The sequence below is a fragment of the Pogona vitticeps genome, chromosome 3 (genome assembly GCF_051106095.1).
Source record: "Pogona vitticeps strain Pit_001003342236 chromosome 3, PviZW2.1, whole genome shotgun sequence".
In the NCBI taxonomy this organism is placed as follows: domain Eukaryota; kingdom Metazoa; phylum Chordata; class Lepidosauria; order Squamata; family Agamidae; genus Pogona; species Pogona vitticeps.
The window spans coordinates 78470292-78491687 of NC_135785.1; the positions used below are offsets into that span (position 1 = coordinate 78470292).

Below are 21396 nucleotides of genomic sequence, written 5' to 3' on the forward strand. Positions count from 1 at the left end.
CTGTGAACAGTTATTTGCAGGTATTTTTTGTTTTAGGAACAGCAGTTGGATGAAAGGGATGCTCGGCGTTTCCAACTTAAAATAGCTGAACTAAGTGCAATCATCAGGAAGCTGGAAGATCGGAATGCATTGCTGTCAGAGGAACGGAATGAACTTGTAAGAAAGCACATACTTTGTTTTTTTCATAAAGCCACTTCTGAGTAGAATATATATACATTTTTGTGCATTTATTTTCTGCATCAACAGGGAAATGGACTAAAATACCTTCTGATACCATTCAGCTCTATGATTCAACTACCCTGTTGTACTCTGATATAACAAAAAGTGACATTTTTCACTCTTCGACAACACTTCCTCAATAGATCTAGTGTTTTGTACTACAGCTCCCACCATTCCCAGCGCAGTGTGGCTACAACTCCCTGGAGCTATCATGCAAATAAGATGAGATTATTTGTTGAATTATATGCATCCTCCTTCTTATCACCTATAAGAGGTTTTTTTAAAAAAGAATTGGTTAACAGAATCACTATATCAGTCCAATTTGGAATAAAAAATATTCTTTCAGTCATTAATTAAAAAAAAAAAAACAAAGCCCACACATAAAGAATGGTGTGTGGAATCTAATACAGTGGACCCTCGACTTACAGACGGCTCGACTTACAGACTTTTCGAGTTACAGACTTCTCTGGCTGCAAAATTTAGATTCGACTTGCAGCCAGAGAATCAACCTACAGACCAGGAAAAAAAATGGAACAAAAATAAAATAAAAACTGCCAGTTCTGGGATTAATCAGTTTTCAATGCATTGTAGGTCAATGGAGATTCGACCTACAGACTTTTCGACTTACAGCCACCGTTCCAATACGGATTAATTCCTTAAGTAGAGGGTCCACTGTAGTTGAAACTATTATTATTCCAGTGATTTGGGTTATATCATGCTCTGAAGCAAAGCATATACTATACTCTCTTTAAATTTGGTTGGGCTGTAGCTTAGAAATGTTATTTTGTGGACTACAACCCCCCAGAACCTCCCTCCCAGTTTTTATAAAAATAAGATTACTGAAGGTTAGCATTCACCAATGCAATCCTATTGGATTGTATGCAGTACCACTCTTGACATCTTTTCTCTTTTAGTTCTTCAAAGTGCAAAGCACTGCCACAGCCCTATAAAATTCTGTTTAAAGGCTAGTTAATGGCAGCTGCTGTGGCAAAGCATATATTTCTCAGAGCTAGGGCAATAAAGCTTGGCATGTTGGAAAAATCCATATAGATTAAATTTATAGAGGACATTAGAGCGGCAGTTCTGCCGTATGATCGGCTGCTGGCTATGGGGTTTGCATATTAGATGAAGCAATTGTGGGCCTTGGCAGCTAAGACACTTCTGGCTTCTTTTCTATTTCCTGAAGAGTGTTCCAGGTTTGTAACTGAATATCCTGCACAGTATATTTCATTCATGAAGCAACAAGGTAAGCATGCCTTGAAAAAGATGGTATTGTAGCCATATATCATCTAGCGGGATTTTTTCCCTGAGAATGGAAGGTGAGGGGCCTTGTTTGGTTGCAGTCAGATTGTATATCTTAAGCAAGAGCAACTAAACCCATCAACTGTGAATGAAACTGTGGATTCAAACTCCTCCCATGTGCATTTTAACTCACAGGAATTTTTTAAAAAACACATTAAACATGTCACGTTCGATGCCAAATATTTTGTTATATTTTGTTTTGTTATTTCAATACGTTTTTGGTGTTTTTTTTTTAAAAAATCAGGGTTAAAAACCTAAACCCACAATTACTGAAGTGTGCAGCATGGAGAATAATTAATCTAGTGTCAGACAGATGAATAAACTGGCTGAAATTCAGTAACAAATCATAACTAGAGTAGGCCCACTGAGTTAGCTGTGACTTTCTGTTGGATTTCAGCAACTGTTTCAGGCAAATGTGCAATTGGTGATCAGGAACAGAGGGGTGTTGGATGGTGAGGGATATTCTCTCATTCCAAATGGATCCCAAACTCATTCTTTACTCTCTCTTCAGGATGTGTGACATGAGATCCATGTTGAGTTTAAAGATTTACAGTAGGACCCCATATCTGTGGGATCGGTATCCGTGGTTTCAGTTTGCTGCTGTCCTATATGCAACATAGATGAATGGCCCCTTGTGTCTTTTGTCTTGCCCCCTTATATGTTGTATATAGTATTTGGTACTATCCAGTGTATCAGGTATCCAGGGTAGATTTTGGAACCAATCCGCTTTGGATATAGAGGTCATGCTGTAGACAGTATTGTTTCTTCTGTAAACACCCCTGAGAGTGCTTACAAAAAGTTTAACTGAACTTTATTCTCCTTATCACTCGCTTACAGCCTTCTGTGAAATGGAAAAGCAGTTCAGTTGGTTTCTCAGCCGTTTGGAATAGGCCTTGGAGAAGGCAATATGGCGAAGAGTGGGGAGACCATTCATCTGGGTGGTTCAAATGGTGAAAGTAGTTCCATGAGTAGAGGTGTTTACATTTCTGAGATAATTCAGAGGTACACAGTAAATCCATCCTCGGTGACAAACAGAAAAATGAAAACATTCAAACACCTGGTTAATTCCATTGATAAAGACACAGTTAACCGGACTTCTCAGGAAGGGCAATCTACAGCCTAGGTGTTGCTATTGAGAAGGTTGTGTTGAGTGCTGAGAAGTCTTAGAAGCAACGGGATACAGAGTGAAGTGTGTAGGAGTGCTCTCTCATGTGGTGAAGCAATTCTGAAAATGTGTTAAAAGAGGGAGCATGTGTGTCCTCTTAATTATCTCAGAAATGTAAACAGCAGCTTCATTTGCAAATCTAATTCCAGAGTTCCACATAACAAAGGAGGGAGTGTTGCTGGGGAAAAAGAGTTGCAAGCGTAGGAAAGACACAGTTGTCTGAATGTTTTGGTTCAAGAGTGACACTCGTGAAGCACAGGGAAACTCATGCTGGAGAAAACAGCTCTTCAAAAAACCTGACATTAATCTCTTTAGGGATGGTACCTAGCTCTTTGTATATGTGTACAGTACGCATTCACAATAGACAGCACTACAAAGCTTCGTAAATACATAGCACTTTAGGCACAGGTAGAGTCTTTACTTCCAAATAAAAAACAGGTTTTCTCTAAATTTTTCAGTTGAAACGTCTCAGAGAAGCTGAGAGCCAGTACAAACCCCTGCTAGACAAAAATAGACGCCTTAGCAGAAAGAATGAGGATTTATCCCACACTTTACGTCGTATGGAGAATAAACTAAAATTTGTAACACAAGAAAATTTGGAAATGGTAAGATTTTCTCTTGTATTCCCCCACTCCTCTTCTGCCTGTTTGTCCACCAAACTTTCTCTCCCTTTTTCTTTTTCTCTGAATGTTAATGGAAGTTACATTTGAGCTTTCTTTTTTATGTGGGGAACTAGAGCTGAGCTTTGAACTGGTAACATTGGACAGAGAGAATAATATGAAGCAATAGTTTTTCAGGTCGAGCTATATATTATATGTACTTATATGCTTAATCTAGCTGTATTCAGCATACACTGAGCATATTGCTATCTCATATATATATGACTGACTCCACATATAATGCGTAGGCTATCAAATATACAGTATATATTTGATAGCCTATGCATATATGTGGAGTCAGTATACTACTTTAGGTGTATATGAAAAACATCACAGCTGTATATTTTCATTATGTACAATTGTGATGTATAGTAAGTGCCATAATAGGATATGAATACTCAGCAATCAAGACTCGTAATTGACAATAGCTTTCCTGAAAATAGTTTTCCTTTCACATTTTCCATTCTGCTCTTGCAATTGAGGGAGTAGGACCTAACATCAATATTGGAATCTCTCCAGTTCTCTGATAAACCATTCTCTCCATTCTATTAGTGATCTTTCTTTCCTTTCCTTTCTTTCACTTACATATCCTGCTGTTCCACTAAAAAATAGCACCCAAGGCAGCTTACAAACTTCATAAAAGGGTAAAAACAAATAAAACCAATTTTAACTATAAAATTATTAAATCAGCTAAAGCTAATCGCACCTGATAAGAACCATAGAAATCAAGTACGGTAAATGCATTTGCACCATCAATATTAATAAAGAGTAAAGTTAAACTTCATATGCCAATCTTAAATGATGTGTTTTGATTTGCTTCTTAAAATCAGTCAGAGTAGGAACAGATCTGAACTCTGTCTTTATGTGTAACCTGTTAATAGCTATGCAGCTATCTCACCTTTGACCTAGCAAGGAAGAAATTGCTTTCATTTATGGAGTCTTTGCTCTGATCAGAATCACACCCAAAATTTGAATGCAGGTTCCTAATTTTAAAGTTGTGTTGTAATTATAATGGTAAAATATATCATGTTAGTGATTGCCCAGGTGAGGTAAGGCACAAGCTGAGAATACATAGAAGATTCACTTCTCCTGATTGATAGTTTGCAATAGTTGCTACAGGACCAACCTTTTTGGTTGCTCCCACCCTCTTTGTGATTTGACATGGACTGCTGTTCACACTACATGGCATGGCTTAGGATTCACAACTGTCCAGACCAAATCAATTTCCTACACAGTGTTTGTTGTTCACGATGACAGTTTGTATCCAGGCACCACCATGTAATGCTTTCTACCCTGTCCCTAGTTCTCTAGTTACTTACACACAAAATTATGTGTTAGTTTAGGAAATGAGTTTATTTAGGGGGAACATTGGGTAGATTATGGTAGGATACATAAGATACGTATGTGATACTTGTTGGAAAAGTCTCTCATTATTTGTTCTGTTATCTTAGAGACAAAGGGTAAGGACCATAAGGAGACCAAGTTCTTTAAATGACCTTGACCAGAATCAAGATGAAAGAGAAATTGAATTTCTGAGGCTACACATCCTTGAGCAGCAAAACATCATAGATGAACTTTCAAAGGTAATTGAAGACTGCACTTCCAGAATGGCTAATAAGAAGATCATTACTTTATGATCTCCACATAACCTCCCATTGACCAAGTCTGTGCCGCTAATCTTTGAGGGAAACCATTGGACGTGTGCTGATGTAGGAAGGCAAGAAGTCTCTGATTAGATGAATTAGGGTCATAGCCATGTTCCTGTGTTAAGACCATGTTCGATAAGACTCATCCTGCCATTACTACCAGAAATCGGGGATCAAGGAATGGATTCTACAGATTATACTCAGAAAATGGCTCAACTTCAGGAGACTTGCATTTTATGATTGTCTGTGCCTAATCTGATGACTGAAATAGCTTATCTATAGGTGTTTATATTTTAGCATGTGATTTCTAACAGTTCGTCTGCCATTGTTTGGGTCCCCCCCTTAGACTTTGCTGGATTACCCAGCCTGCTTCTCCATAGTACACTACATTTTCCAAAACAACTTACATTAGATAAATGTGAAGATACAGATTGGTCTGTACTCTTCTAATACTTATAGAAAATACTTGGATTTTTAAATTTTAAAAGTAGCGTTTGTCCTGTTTGGAGCTATTACGTTTCATACATTCTCGTTTAGTGTTGCCTCTGTGAATTTTATATGAAAGAGGCAAGGGAGACCAGGTTAGAATGGATGTGTTAACTGAGAGGTTGGAGAAAATGCTAATTATTCTACCACAGAAACAGAAGATTTCAGGAAGCAAGGCAGGAGAATATGTAGAAGAAAGGAAACAAAGAAAAATGTGGAAAAGTGTAGAACCAGATAAGCATTGGCCTCCTTTACACCGTCAGGAGCATAAGGCGGGAATGAGGTTGTAGGCAAAGTGGAAATGCCTTGGTAATTGGTTACATGAATCAAATTGAATTGTACAATGTCAGGTGGGAAAATCACATTTTTAAAGTTTGAAGTAAAACAAGAGACAACAGGTCTCTACAAGTAGGATACTTACACAGTGGCGTGTGTTGTGGGCTAGATTGTTGTCCATTACAGGGAGTTATGTTGTTGTTATTTTATAGGACAGCAAATTTAAAAGGATTTACTGTACCCTGAAATCTAGAAACATATCCTGGTACCTTAGAATCCTACCTCATAACTCTGTTACTTAGGAAGACCAGGACTCAGATGTTGTGTTTTATAGTGGAAATAGGTAGAGGTTAAGTTAAGGAAGTACTTTTAGGAAGTGGCCATGGTTTCCTGAAGCTTGAGAAGTACTGTGCTAAATAAACCATCTAGTGTGCTTCATAGCTGAAGAAGAGAATGAAAGATGTTAAAAACTGTAGAATTATAGCAGATGTGCTGTAAGGGTGTTGTAAGGGTTTGCTTTTTTAAAAACAAACAATGAAGCCATACTCACATATAATATATTCTTTTAATTATTTTAAAATAGACCCTGGAAACTGCTGGCTATGTGAAGAGCGTAATAGTGAGTAGCATGTTTATTTTGTTTTCCTTTTCATCTGTGCTTATCAGTGCTCACCATGAGATCATATACTATAGCTGAAATGTGTACTAATTTCATACATTAATAGTAAAATAGTTCTACTTAGTTTCTGCTATGGGTAGCTTGCTTGCTTGTTTACTCGCTTGCTCAGTCACTTGCTTCATTCATTCATTCAGTCATTTTTAGAGCTCCATTTTCATACAAAGTTTTTAATCACAGCTCACAAAAGTGGAAGCATGAAAGTAAACACAAACAGTGCTTTTTAAAAAAAAATTTAAACTCATTTTTAGCATGGCTGTAATAATCTTCTGATTTGCATCATAGATGACCTGTGTGGTTTGAATGGCAAGCTCAGTTCTAACTTCACACATCCAGTCAATTTTTTCCTTCTTCTGCCCACTGATCATTTGTTACATTAATCATATTCAGCTCTAGTTTGTGGATCTCAGGAAAGTGTTTCTTAACTTCTTTCAACAGGAACGCGATAAGCTTTTAAGGTACAGAAAACAACGGAAGAAATTTGCAAAATTCCCCAAGGTAAGAGGATAACTGGAGAAGCAATGTATTATTTTTTTAAGAAAAAATTGTAAGAACTTCAGAGGAACCTCAGTGGATCAGACTAAGGGGGCATCAAGCTCAGTATCCTACTTCTAGATGTTATCAGCCAAATTCATATGTGGCTCATGGCCAGAATGGTTAGGAAATACCCCAACATTTGGGGGTAAGATATCCTTCAGCTTGGTTCATGAGGCACCCATGAGAATAAAATTTCATACATCTTAAGCTCTTTTTCCCCTGGTTAAATTTACCCCTCTCCCACAGGGTAAATTTGCATGGTGGTAAAAAGGAGAGAGAAAAAGGGTGTTTTTCTAGTCCAGGGAATGAATTTAACATGGAAAAATGGGTGGAATAAAGGTATAAGCCACTGACGGACTTGCACAGTGGTCCAGTCCTGTATTTTATCCCATTATAATGGCCAGGGATTAGGATCATGCTCTGGTTTTTTTTTAAATGATTTTGTTTTAAATTAAGTCTGGTTTAAATAAAATATTTGATTATCATTTGTTGGTGATCGAGAAACAGAATTAGTTTGATGGATAATTAATACTAACTTTGCGGCACCCTTCATCTTCTTGAGTTTCTCACAAATTGTTATAGGCCAGCCAGAAACCGAAGACAAAATTTGTATGCCTAATTTAACAGTGTAGCAAATCTTCATTGGAGGATTCATGTAATAAGGAAATCCAGTTTTCTTTTATTATTACATCTGCTTGTTTAATGTGTTAGGTCCTTGTTAAATACTTGTTTAAGGTATCAGGCCCCAACACAAAACCAGAAGTAGGTATCTGTGGGGTGGTGCAGCCCTCTATGTGTCCTGGAAGGTGGAAGATTCATCCCTGAATTTGCCCAACCCATTGTTAGAGCATCATTGTGCCTTTTAGCTGTTTGTACTTACACATTGTCGTTTGGTCAGAAGCCAGTGGTGGAGACATTTTTTGGGTATGATGAAGAAGCTTCTCTTGAATCTGATGGCTCTTCTATCTCATATCAAACTGACCGAACAGATCAAACACCTTGCACTCCAGATGATGACTTAGAAGAGGTAACTTATGGCATGTGTAATGTTTGAAAGTATTCACGGTCAGATAAAAGAAAGATAAGGAATGAATGATGAAAGTTGTAATTATATTACATGTATTGAAACAAGCAATTGTTTATTTAGTTATTAAAACATTGGTGATATTATAGTATTTTACAGAGACCATAGCAGTTTCTTACTGAATGTGGATAGTTGGTCAATCATAGTGCAGGTTTCATGACTGTGCATTTTTAGAGATACATTAAAGAAAAATGTAAAGTGTGTTTATTTGATTTATATACTACCCTCTTAGTGGAAACAAAGGACAGTTTACAAATTTATACTGAGAATATTTTATTTGGTGATTGGTTTGATATTTATGATTCACTGCATTGGACTCTAGTTCACAAACATTTGTACTATAATACAGTTGTTATTTTTGAAGATGCTAGAATGCTTGTTACTTTAACTAAATTTCCTTGATTTCCTATCAAATCTTGGATGAATTCTCACATCATATTAAGCCAGTGCTGCAGGGAATTCTGGCTTACCACAAACTGGCAAGTGCTGTGCCTTGGTTGTTTCTCTCAGGAAGTAAAACATCTGCCCGTGGTTTGCTTTGTGCTATGCTTGTTATTTCCTGGTTTGTCATTTAAGCAGGAACGTGAAGCCAGGGTTTCAGTATTTCTTGGCTTATGTCTCTGGTTTGTTAAGAGAGCAACAAGCCAGGAATTCTTATTTGGGCATAACACTAACTAGATCATAGATAGAGGCTGCTCAGTTTGAGTAGCTCAGTTTGAGTCAAGCAGAAATGATAGAGTAATGCTTACTATCATACTTACTCCTCCATGATAACCCAGAATTCTCAGCATTTTTGATGTGCCATTATATGAAAATTGGCCCACATGATTCTATCATAGATGCTTTGTGAGACTGCATGACTCTGCACACAGCATATGCAAAATCATTTTTGTAACAGCTAGAGTGTTGTTTTATAGCAGAAACTGTACTGGATTTGCTTTGTTAAAAAAATTATGTATCTAGTTTGATTTAACAAACTGATTTATAAAGTTATTATTATTATTATTGCACCTTAGGGTATGGCGAAAGAAGAAACAGAATTAAGATTCCGACAGTTGACAATGGAGTATCAAGCTTTACAAAGGGCGTATGCGCTGTTGCAAGAACAGGTTGGAGGAACGCTGGATGCAGAACGAGAAGTTAAGGTCTAAATGACTTCTATTATGTGAAATAACTTGTAACTATATGAAGTTTGATGGTTGTTGTGGGTTTTCTGGGCTGTTTGGCCATGTTCTTGTGTTTTTTCTTCCTAACACTTTGCCGGTCTCTGTGGCTGGCATCTTCAGAGGACAGGAGTCAGAACTCTTTCTGTGCTGTGTTGCAGTTTGTTGGATAGTTGAGCATTTGTTAAAACCTTTGAGAATACGTATATGAAGTTTTGTCAGCTTTCTTAGCGGAAATCATGGTTTTAGCAGAGTAATTGGCGGTTCAGGCAGTCCAGGAATAACTCACACATAGTCCAGCAGCATTTCCTTCAGCAACATGTATTTACAGCAATATTTACATCAGTCAGGCAGCATAACGAGTAGATGTGATCTTCATGCAGGAGAAGATACAACTAACTGTACAGTCCATACATATATACATATACAGAACCAATCAGGTTACACATTACCTCATCCCTGGGTTGCATCATCTCTGCTGAGTCATCCTGACTCAGTTTCAGCACACCTGATCATTATGGCTTCTCATTAATACACTCCATTCTGCTCAGGCCTGCAATTTTCCTTGACAAGTTTCTTCTTAAGCCCCTTGCCTCTCATGCAGGGGCTAAAATTTGGTGGGACAAACCCACACAACAGCCCCATGCATCCCTGGGTTTAGTAGTGAGTTGTGAAGGAGATTTTTATAAGAGTATTTGGCTGAACACTTCAGACCTTAGTGCAAAATGTGCAAAGGTCTTTAGAGGCACTAGCACACTTCAGAATGTTAGGAGTAGTGCTTGCATACACACCTTGGCCTGCGACATCATTTTAGCCTTCCCATGTATGGGCAAACACTTGTATAGTTCTGTAGTTTTACCTATATGCTGGAGACAACCACTCCTTTCTGTCTGATAAAGAATAGCCACTCTTCAGGATATGCTTTCTAGCTCCAGCAAAGAGTCTAGAAATTGTGTTATATAGCTCCTCTGATGTAACGTTTCGTTGTCTTAGGTTTATAAGACCTAAAGCATTGCTAGATGTCATTTAGTAGTGTTAACAAAGGCTACAATCCCGTGCACACTTCCCTATGAATATAGCAAGACATAATATTTGTGTCAGAATGCATAGGATTGTATTGTACTTTACATATATAAAATAACTGAGATTACAGTGTAGTTAAAATTAAGTTGGTTTAAGGATAGAATCCTGTGCCCATGTGGGAGGAAGCACCATGGAACTTAGGAGAGCTTATATATGAGTAGGCACAATCAGATTTGTGCTCTAAGTTTTACTGAAACCATATTCAGTCAAGTAACCTATATAGAACTTCAGATGCATTGTTTTCAGTGGTACTTAAGTCAAACATCTCGTTTTACGCAAGTGATTGTCTGCTCATGCAGTTGAATTTCTATTGTTGTCCTCTCTCACCAAGTCCCATATCTGCTTTGGAAAGCTCCTCGGTCCCCTGAAGTAGATGTAGAAGGCACACAGGAACTGAAGGGGAAGGGATATTTTATTTCACCAGCAGTTTCCATGCCTCTGTTGGAGGGCAAACCCTGAGCATTCAGCACAGCCTTCTGTCACCATTAACATCAGTTGCATCAGGATGCAGGGGTTACAGATATATTTTTAAAAACTATGAAAGCTCTGGTTGTAGTTTCGTATCCTTTATGAACACAACATGACCGTGTGGGGACTGTAACAGAGTTGTATGCATCTAAAGCCTAACACCCTGTCTAATCCAGGAGTGAAAATTGTGCAGTCCCTAGGCCACTTGCAGGTGAGAAGGACATTTGTGCAGGTCTGCCTCGAAGCCAGAGAACGGTGCCTCTAGGGGGCATAATTCTTTCTTTCTTTCTTTGTCAATTTACCTCCAACACAAAATAGCCCTAAATAGTTGATTTTTAAAAAGCTGAAGTGATTTCAATGGGGCTCGTATCAAACATCCCATCTTATACAAGCAAATGTCTATTAATCCATGTGGAACTTTCATTGGCATCTTCTGTCTGCATCCTCCCATTAATATAGGAGACACATCAGGTTCTGGAAAAAAAATACCAGGTACAGCTTACAGGGGCCCAGAGGTGAAATGGGATGAGGACAGCCCAAATCTAATCTTTAGATTTAGCCTGACTGAGTCCAAATCAAATCTTTTTTTCAAAGAAGTTACAATAGAAGCTAGGAAATGACAAACTGGTAAATGCTGATGTCCAAGTACTGGTTAGTTCCAGTATGTGGTCCCACTTTGAGATACAGCAGCTCAGCTCCTGATTAACTACAGGTTCTGATAAGACTTTTAAACTAGCCCTGTGGTATAATGCAACAATCTGTCACAGTAGGTATCATTGCCTGACTGGCTCCATTCCACTGAGTGCTCTTTACGTGGGTCTTGAGCAACAGAGATGGCTCAGTTTTTACCAGCACACTATGTTCCTGTTGGCCATCCTTCTCCTGGATAGATCACTTACCAATAGCAGTGGAGAAACTGTGACCCGTAGATGTTTCGGACTTCAGCTTGCAAAAGTCCTAGCTAGCATGGCCAATGATAAGAGATTCAAGAGTGGCTCAAAATCTACAGAAGGCCAAATGTTCTTCACCCCTGCTCTAGTAGTATTTGGTACAGAAAGTTATAAGTTCTCAAAGAGCATAAATGAGTTTCAGCATGCTTCTCATTTCTTTCTTCTTATCCACACTACTCCTTTCTTCTAGATGTTGGTGAAAAGTTATTTTGAGGGAGGGACAGCTGTTTAATATGCCTCATATTCTCTCCATACTGTTCCTGCCAGAACATAATGTACGTACAGAGCCAATTCAGATATGAGTCTTAGCTTTATAGACTCTCAATGTTTTCCACTCCTCTGCTGAAGAAGATTAGCAAAGAAGTTGAATCTGGAGCTTTTCCTGCCCTACCTTTTTCATCAGCTTAAAAAAAAAAGAGTAATTCTGTGGAAAAACCCTAAGATTAAATGGCCTTACAGTAAAAATTCTCAACAGCATTCCTGAATGCAAAGTACCTACAAGCATTTACTAAGTTTATGTTTTCAAACGTTTACATTTTTATGAGATGCATTTCATAATCAATTACCATGAACTTTTAAAATTCAGTTTTGCTTCTTTGGAAAGCACCTCATAAATACAAGCAATATACTGTACTTTATGCAGTCTTTTAGTGATATACATTCTTATTTATAGGATAACATGTTTTTTTTTTTTAAAGAAAATGTGTCAACACTGGTCTGACCACTTTTCCAGGCTTTGGGGGGACTAATTGGCTGTCTACATTCAATGCATACCCAGTCTCCAGTGTTGATATGTTTTTTGGAAAAGCTGGGCAAGGTTAGTGTATATCTCCATGCAAACGTGTCCCAGTAGGAGAAACAGCGTATTATGTAGAGCCCTTTCCCAATATGTGAATCAGCTGTGGATAAAGAGATCTCTGGATAAAGAGATGTTTGGGTGTCCATAGTGTCTCCTATTAGACCATCCAGATAAGTAAGCAAATATTGTACGTTTAGTAAGACAGCTGTCAGAGAAAGTTTGACGTTTCTTCAATCCCATCCTACAGACTCGTGAGCAGCTTCAAGCAGAAATCCACAGAGCCCAAGCACAGATAGAGGACCTAGAAAAGGCACTTGCTGAGCAAGGACAGGTAATAATCTCAGGACAAATGCATTATGTCAGTGCACTTTTCACTGCAACAAATTTAGCTTATGAAGACCATTACTATTAGTTAAATGGATTGCGTTTCAGGATATGCTGCAGATAGATGTGGACTCGAGGTATAAATATTACATGGCTTTGAGAATAAGCTCATTCTAGCAGCAGAGCAAGGAGGAAACAACAGGAAGGTTGGCACTTAATACTAAACCATGATTTAGTGTTATGTGCATGTGCAGAAAAGAGCCTGTGGGATTCCACCTCCCCACCACCATCACCATCATCCTTTACAGCTGGGAGACGAAATATATTCATACTCAGTTTTGGTTTGTCTAGTTCTTCATTAGTCACAATATATGAATCAGGAACTCTGATTTATGTGAAACACCCCACCCCACCCCCGGCAGTCCAGGGGTGGTATCCTGTGGCTTGAGTTCTTTGTCCTGTTTTGATATAGCCTTCAGCCTTATCCCAAAAGCCTTTTGTAGATAACAGTTCAGGGCTCTGTAAGAGCAATTTATATTTCCTGAGCTGCTTGTTAGATGAGGAAACAGAGAGAAATGAGTAGCAAAGAGAAAGAAAAGAAGTAGGCACACCTGCTTTTGGCTTGGTCCACCACTGGCTTGGGCCTAGCCACCACCAACTAGCATACAGCCTCCCAGAAATTACCCTGAGGGAAAGTGAAGATAAATATAAAGAGAACTGACAGCTCTGACCATTTGAGAAACAATCTAATCACAAACCCTGAACTATTCAACTGCTTTGTTTAGAGTTTGTTTTCAATCCCAGTTCCTAGTTCACACATAAAGAGAAATCAGGATTTAGGAAAACTGAATGCTGCTTGTTCCTCACATTGGCCACATGGAACAAAAAGAGGGGAGAGGAGAACATGTGAACCTGGCAATTTGCAAAGGTTCCATTCTGCTTGGTATGTAAGACTGAACTGTGGTTTCAACATTCTGGCAGAGGCAACCAATGGTGACTCAACATGATAAATTATTTCAAATATTTTAACCTCCTCCTTGCACCTGGAGTTCACAGTATCTTATAAAAGAGAAATTTTAAACCAAAACCAATAATGAACACCTAAACAAATACCATCTTATGCCTCCTTGGCACATTCAGTCAACTTGCAGAGGGGAATGGTATTCCAGCTACTATTCTGCTCTACCCTGTCTTTTGGATGCTGTACTCTCTTAACAGACCTGTACAAGCACTATCTTCCATGTAATCTTAGACACATGGAGAATTTTGCATACCTTCAGATCCCTTGTGGTGCCTCCCTCTGACTGGCCATGTGCTGGGCAAAAGTCTGAAGAGGACTTCTCGTTGTAAGGCTCCTCTTTGATATTTTGAATCCTGATCACACAGAGTTCCAAATGCCAGAGGAGAGTACACACGTGTAAGAACAAGTGTCTCACTTTATACTTTCCCCAGCTATGGGGGCAGGGGGACAGGGCCCGCAAGGGATGGAACCTGGATCACCATGGGCACTGCCCTACTCTTTCATCCATGCAATATTATTTTGTGCAGTATAATGCCCAAACAGAGCTTCCTAAAATTTCATTGTGTGCAGAACCTGTACACATAATCTCAAGCCTGTATTTCTGTTCTTATGTGTGGAGTTTCTAGGATGCGGTCAGAATCCTGTTAACTCCTCCTGCTCATGCAATGGGTGGGTTTGGAGCCCGTGCAAGGAGATATTACTTGGTAGCTCAGAAACTCTCCAATGCTCTCTAAATGGATCATTGTTCATGCAGAAGGAATTAATAAGGTTCTGCCCCACATGTTGATTGAACGTGGTGATGTTTGCGCGGGGGGGGGGGGGTTATAGGAGACAGTAAAAGCAAAAGCATAATTTTTTTAAAAAAGATTCATTTTACTCAGTGTCTAGCAACTCAGTAACATTGGTATTATCAGTGGGGTTGAATATAATTGAGAAAGAGGTCCTGGGATAATAAGCCATTTGCTTGTACCAAAAGTATAAACACATAGACACCAATCAGTTGTGGGGAGCGTAGACAAGAAATGGAACACCATCAATGTCAGCAATTTAAACTCCAAAGATAGATCTGAGAGAACAGAGTGGTTCATGAAGGGAGGACCATCCTGTTCAAATATGAAGATCTCAGTCATTTGGAGCGGTATATGTCAACAGCAACATATTGCATTGAGCCTGGAATTCTCAGAAAGCCAGCACAAATTATTACACACAAGATCCCAACTACCTACCATGTCCTAAGACAGATGATTTACTTTGCCTACATAAACAGCATACAAAGAAATATCATTCTTTAATCTGTAGTTTTCTGTAGATGGAGAGGTCAGTATCCAGTTGCTTAAAATGCAGAGTGGAAGGGCTTTCCCCTTGATCCAGCAGGCTCTCCATTATGTGTTCTTGCATTGGTTGTGAGATCATGCAACTGGTCACACAGTAGGAGGTCTTTTGGAGATGGATGACACATTGTTTCCCTTCGCCTCCATATCCAGGCATTAGCGTACTGGCCACTGCATTTACGGTTTGAGAGAGGAAAAGGGAGAATGTTGAAATTAATCTTGAAGCCAGCTCTAAACTAATGGACTTTTCATACACATTCCAAATATCTTACTTATATATACTGTCCCCCTGTTTAATTTACTGAGGTATGCTTGAGCAAATTGAATTTCATGATTTATTTCTAAGAGCCTGGCTCTGTTTGGATTATATATTGTGCAGGCAGCTCAATATTTAATCTCAGTCATCTGAGGTTTGAGGTTCCAATCTGCCAAACTACCCACACTTCTTGGATTCTGGCAAATTTATTACTTAAAGTGATAGTCAGTGTTTCACTATCCTTCATTCTGACTGTCAGCATTTTCTTTTGCCTTTTTTTCCTCCTGATCCAATCAGTGTGTGCTTGCTGCACTTGGGGATATGCTTATGAAAATACTCCAAAACCAGTCCGAGCCTCCAGAAGAAATGAATTGCGTTGCAGCAGAGCCAATTAAGCAAACTATGTCCTGTTAAAAGGGCATTTTTTTCTTTTTTAGTGTGGAACTGCTGCAACTAAATCAGGAAGCAGAAGCCCAGTTATACTCCCAGTCCTGCTCCCCATGCATTCATACGTTTTCCTTGAATGACTGTCAATGTTAGGAATTTTTGACATTCCTAACTCTTGCCAGCAGCATGTATAATGTCAATATTTTCTTTTTAAAGGATATGAAATGGATTGAAGAAAAACAAGCATTATACAGAAGAAACCAAGAGCTTGTTGAAAAGGTATAATTTGGGGGTTTCTATATAAGGCATATCGGGGATGTGGTGGCACTGCGGGTTAAACCACAGAAGCCTCTGTGCTGCAAGGTCAAAGACCAACAATCATAAGATCGAATCCACACAGCGGAGTGAGCTCCTGTCACTTGTCCCAGCTCCTGCCAACCTAGCAGTTCGAAAGCATGTAAAAATGTGAGTAGAAAAATAGGTACCACCATGGTGGGAAGGTAATGGCATTCCGTGTCTAGTCGCGCTGGACCACGTGACCACGGAAACTGTCTTCAGACAAATGCTAACTCTATGGCTTGGAAACGGGGATGAGCACCATGCCCTAGAGTGAGACACGACTGGACTAAATGTCAAGGGGAACTTTTACTATATGAGGCATAAAAATGTGTAGCCATAAATGCACTATTAAAGAATGTAAAGAAATAAATGTCTCTACACAAATTTTAAATTAAAAAGACATTTCATGGAGCAGGTATGTGTCAGAGTTTAACAAAATAACAAGGAATGCATTTTTAACCAAGTACTTAAAAAAAACCTATGAACAATCAGCCACCAGGAACAAAGGAAGTACAATTTCTACACGAGTACGGTTTTTTAATATGATACTTCATTGGCCTAATTCCTGACATTTAGCATAGTAAATTCCCACTAGATTAGGCCCATTGAAACAATGGGGATTTGGCGAGTCAACCCATTGGCCACTGTGTACCACCCCTGAAGTTTAAAATAAAAAGAGAATCAAAATGCTATAATTTCACATTTTATCTATTATATCAGCTTTATAACCATTGCTTGGTCAAAAGTAATATTCTAAAACTCTGTGTTGGACAAAATAACACAAACAGTAATTCCATTTTTTTAAAGATAAAACAAATGGAGGCAGAAGAAGCTCGGTTAAAGCACGAGGTTCAGGATGCTAAAGATCAAAATGAACTCTTGGAATTTAGAATTCTAGAGCTTGAAGTAAGTATGAACCAGAGTTTTTCAAGTTTTAGCATAATGTGTTGGTTCTCATGATAGTTCATATGAATACATTGTGAAGAGATCACAGATCGATATAGGGCTATAGCATACGCTTGACCTCCCTAAGGCACAGACTTTGACAACTCAGTACTGAGTACTCTGCATGTCACATGAAACTAGTGAAACTAGTTTATTGCTGTGTACACATACTGGAACAAGCCTGAATGAGCCTCAGGCATCTGCACTCCCCTATCCCTGTCCGCAGTTCCTCTAGAGTTGGAAAGAGTTTAGTAGCAGCCACTTCCATTTTTAGTTAACTAGAGTTTGATTCCCTACTGTGCTTTCTAGGGGAAAAAAGCCAGCCTGGGTAGCCATGGTCATGCTGCCCCCAGAAGAAGGAAATGGTAGATCACATCTGAGTGCTTTCTACCTTGAAAACCCTGGAAAGGGTCAGAATCGACTTGATGACACACAATTATTACCATAGTTCGTTGTCATCTAGGTAGGCAAATTGTGGTTACCATTAACTGCAATCCGTCAAAAAGAAACAAACTTCTAAGTGTGGCTTCTAAAACTGCCTCGTGAAAGTTCACACAAGTTAAGATTAAACACATCTCAATGTCAGGATGATATAACAATGTGTGATTAACCATCAATGGAAGGCAGCACTGTACTGTGGAGAGAGTGTGCAGATCTGATGATTGCTTGGATCATTCTACTTCATTCATTTCATGCTAAACTGTAGATAATCATAATGTGACAGTGCAGCCTGTAAGTGTACAGCTTTCTGTGAGCTAAGCTAAACAGCAGGTGTCTGTGACACGCATTGAATATAAGGTGTACACAATGAATGCATTTTTAGCATTGCTTCTGTCATTCTCTGTTCTATGTACTTTCCCCCCTACATCTACTAAAGGTCCGAATATACAAGTAGTGACACTGCCCAGTAATATTGTGGATGAGATTGTGTGTCTACTTACCATGCCAGTCCATTGCCCCCTGGACATGACATGGTGGTACTGCAGCAACAACCTTCCTTCAGCTCCACCGTGTCCTCTGCCTAGTTCAAAAACGAAGTGAAATCTCAATAAACTTTAGCAGCACTTTACGCCATGAAAAATAATTATTTAGCCTTTCAAAATTATAAATATTGATAGTTTATGCGAAGACAGAAGGAGAGAGGTTAGATCATGGACATGGGCATTGTCGTCTCTGATATTTCTATGTTTACCTAGCAATCTAGGCTTGAATGTATATCATGCAGTTCGTGTTCTTATTGTGGTTCAATGTGCACAGTACTGAATGATTTGTAACTGATAGCCCATTTTTTGTAGGAGAGCAATGCAGCCACAGCAGTCCTTGGATTGCAGGAATTTTTCAGTCACAAATAGGAAAATTTGAGTATCTCATTCACTGCATATTAGAAACACAGATTTCAGATTACATCTTTGACAGCAAATTCCAGAACTGACGACATTGTCTTGGTTCATCGTGCAGATCCTCTTGGCATTCCAACGTCTGGCATGTCAGAAAGCTGGTATACTGAAGGAATGGACATGCCTGAGTCAGGGTGTTCCTAGCTAAGTTTGCTAGGTTTTTAAGAAGCCTTGAGAAGGAAGTTCTGAGATCAAGCATGCTACAAATAGCAGTTTCCTCTCACACACAATTTGTGTACTTAAATAACAACAAGTCTTGCAATACATGTCAAAAGAGCCAATATTGCATCTTAGGTATAGTTACTAAATTGTAATGACTGCTTTCTTACCTCTTTGACTTACTGTAAACTGTTGTTTGTATTTGAGATAGATGCTCATGAACTCTTATTCTTCATTAAGCTGGCAATTAAACAGTGCTTTCCCTTCATAACTGGTTTGATTGTAGGAGAGAGAAAGAAGATCTCCAGCAATTAATTTTCATCACGTTCCTTTTACTGAGGGAAAGAGTCCTCTGCAGGTCTATTGTGAGGCAGAAGGTGTAACAGTAAGTAGCACCAAGTTTTCCAAAGTCCTGCTTCAGCTTAACAAAGTGTCATTTCTTATTCTTCTGACATTCGGTTCCCTGTATACTCCTCTCTTGTTAGGATATACTAGTAGCAGAGTTGATGAAAAAACTGGACATATTAGGGGATAACGCCGTAAGTGTATGTTCCTTTAATAAATTGTGCATGTTTCTGTTAATATGTTTTGTGCTTTTGTTCAGATGTCATTGAAAAGTAATCCCACACATATTTGCAATTGACTTTTATTGTTTATCTTACATTTTATTTGAGGCCAATATTTGTACGCTTTTAACATACAGGCCAGTATGGTTATGTAAGATACTCTGCTTCCTCTCTTACTGTTGCATTGCAGCTGTTTTATTTTATCTTTAATTTTTAAAAATCATAAAAATTCATGTCCCCCCCCCTCAAAGCTTCCTCATTTGTTCCTATCTGCTTTTTTAAAAAAAGTTTCCTAACGGTTCTGAGAATGTAACTTTATGAAATGTGATAGAAGTGAGATAGAGGCGTATCTAAAATGACCTAAATAATTTTTTTTGTTTTGTGGAGCTTTAAAAGAAAGGTAACAGATTCTTACGCATATTTTCAGTTGGATTCTTGTTTAGCATGAAAGCAAATTCCACTGAACTACTTGCTAGTTTCTTTGAGCATGATCCAGACAGACACTTAAAAGGAAGTGAGGCATCTGCACAAATATTCAAATGAATGGAAGTGCCCTTCATTTCATATTGTTGATTATTCAGTTAACAAAAAGCATTTTGAATTCCTATAGGGTGGGATCCTGTTCAGTTATTCCCCTTGTGTAGTGGGTTCTTGCTTGAGTAGCCTGACTTTTTTCCTCACAGAAGTGTATTTCAATGGAGGATCTCTCTTATGACAAGAGAAACGGGGGATCCTGTGTTAAAACACTGCTGGAGCTGTCCGCTTTGCTAGTGCTGAACATTATTAAGCATTCAGTGAAAGAGCAACCTCAGTAATAAAATTAAAATGCATGTGCTCAGATAATAATTTTATTCTGCTCTTGCTGCAGAACTTAACAAATGAAGAGCAAGTAGTTGTCATACAAGCAAGGACAGTTTTGACATTGGCAGAAAAGGTAATGCACCGTTGTATTGTTGTTGCTTGCTTGCTTACTTGTTTCTGGGGTTGTTCAGAGGCCATTTTCACTGGTGTAACAGATATTCATGTGTATAGCAAAAAAAAAAACAAACCCAATCAGTAGGGATCTAATAGTGCAGCTAGTTTTTGCTTTTGCCTCCATGCATTCAAAAGTATCTGTAAAATGGCTCTGTGTATTATTTTCCCTATACGAATGATGATTGAAATGACCTCCTTGTGTTGTCTTCCCCACACTACCACTTAAGAGTGTCTTATGGACTAGGACAGGGATGTGCCTCATCCCAAAATTTCATGGGCATCCCACTGCCCTGCTCATGACCTGTTTACGTTACCACCATAAGAGTGGTTAGTCAGCTTCTCCTTTTTCCTCTAATAGTCAAGGCTGGACATCGTCATGTTCCTTAGTAGTGCTGTTCCTGCTACATAGCTTATGTAACTCAGTATCTGAATTTTCTTCTGCAGTGTATAATAATCTATGGACCTTTATGCATGTATAGGATTCAGTCCAAACCTCAGATCATCCTAACAAGAGGAAGGCAATGCTGTAATGTGATATTAGGAGTAAAACATTGATAATTAGGGTCCTTTTAAGGACAAAGGTGGAATGAAGATGGATGGATGGATGGATGGATGGATGGATGGATGGATGGATGGATGGATGGATGGATGGATGGATGGATGGATGGATGGATGGATGGATGGATGGATGGATGGATGGATGGATGGATGGATGGATGGATGGATGGATGGATGGATAGAACAGATTTTTTTTGGAGGGTGATTCTGTTTTATAAACTAGCAGCATACTGGAGTATTTTGCTTTTCGTTGAACTGATCAGGTATGTTCCATGAAGGCAATAATAAAAACCAAGTGGCAAAGCCTGCTATTTTTGCCAAATGATCTTATCTGACTTGGAACTTCATCTTTCACATCTCTGTGTAGTGGCTGCAGCAGATAGAAGTAACGGAATCAGCACTGCAACAAAAGATGATAGACTTGGAAAATGAAAAGGTAATCTAAGAATTCACTAAGCAGTTCAAAGAGTAATCATGCACAGGACTGACACACACTTGGTGATTACTGAGACAACTAATATATCCCAAATCTCCTTCTGTTCTTAGGAACTCTTTAGTAAACAAAAGGGATATTTGGACGATGAACTTGATTTCAGGAAGCAGTCCTTAGATCAAGCACATAAGG

At 38.7% G+C, this 21396-nt stretch overlaps 1 protein-coding gene across 43 annotated transcripts in view; it reads left to right on the top strand.

Annotated features, from left to right (window-relative positions):
• The window catches only part of JAKMIP3 (Janus kinase and microtubule interacting protein 3), a 145691-nt gene that overhangs the window by 87288 nt on the left and 37007 nt on the right, over positions 1 to 21396 (top strand). For 8 of the 43 annotated variants that reach the window (XM_078391237.1, XM_078391226.1, XM_072995387.2 and 5 more), the window contains 15 exons: positions 37 to 156; positions 3145 to 3291; positions 4797 to 4928; positions 6337 to 6372; positions 6868 to 6927; positions 7865 to 7993; positions 9067 to 9195; positions 12761 to 12844; positions 16049 to 16111; positions 16979 to 17077; positions 18959 to 19057; positions 19158 to 19217; positions 20107 to 20172; positions 21139 to 21207; positions 21318 to 21395. In XM_078391237.1, the coding sequence (XP_078247363.1) occupies positions 37 to 156; positions 3145 to 3291; positions 4797 to 4928; positions 6337 to 6372; positions 6868 to 6927; positions 7865 to 7993; positions 9067 to 9195; positions 12761 to 12844; positions 16049 to 16111; positions 16979 to 17077; positions 18959 to 19057; positions 19158 to 19217; positions 20107 to 20172; positions 21139 to 21207; positions 21318 to 21395 (1371 nt within the window). Of the gene's footprint in view, positions 1 to 36; positions 157 to 3144; positions 3292 to 4796; positions 4929 to 6336; positions 6373 to 6867; positions 6928 to 7864; positions 7994 to 9066; positions 9196 to 12760; positions 12845 to 16048; positions 16112 to 16978; positions 17078 to 18411; positions 18899 to 18958; positions 19058 to 19157; positions 19218 to 20106; positions 20173 to 21138; positions 21208 to 21317; position 21396 lie in introns of those variants that run through there. The other 35 variants (XM_078391240.1, XM_078391230.1, XM_020786115.3 and 32 more) reach the window with 12 other exon arrangements.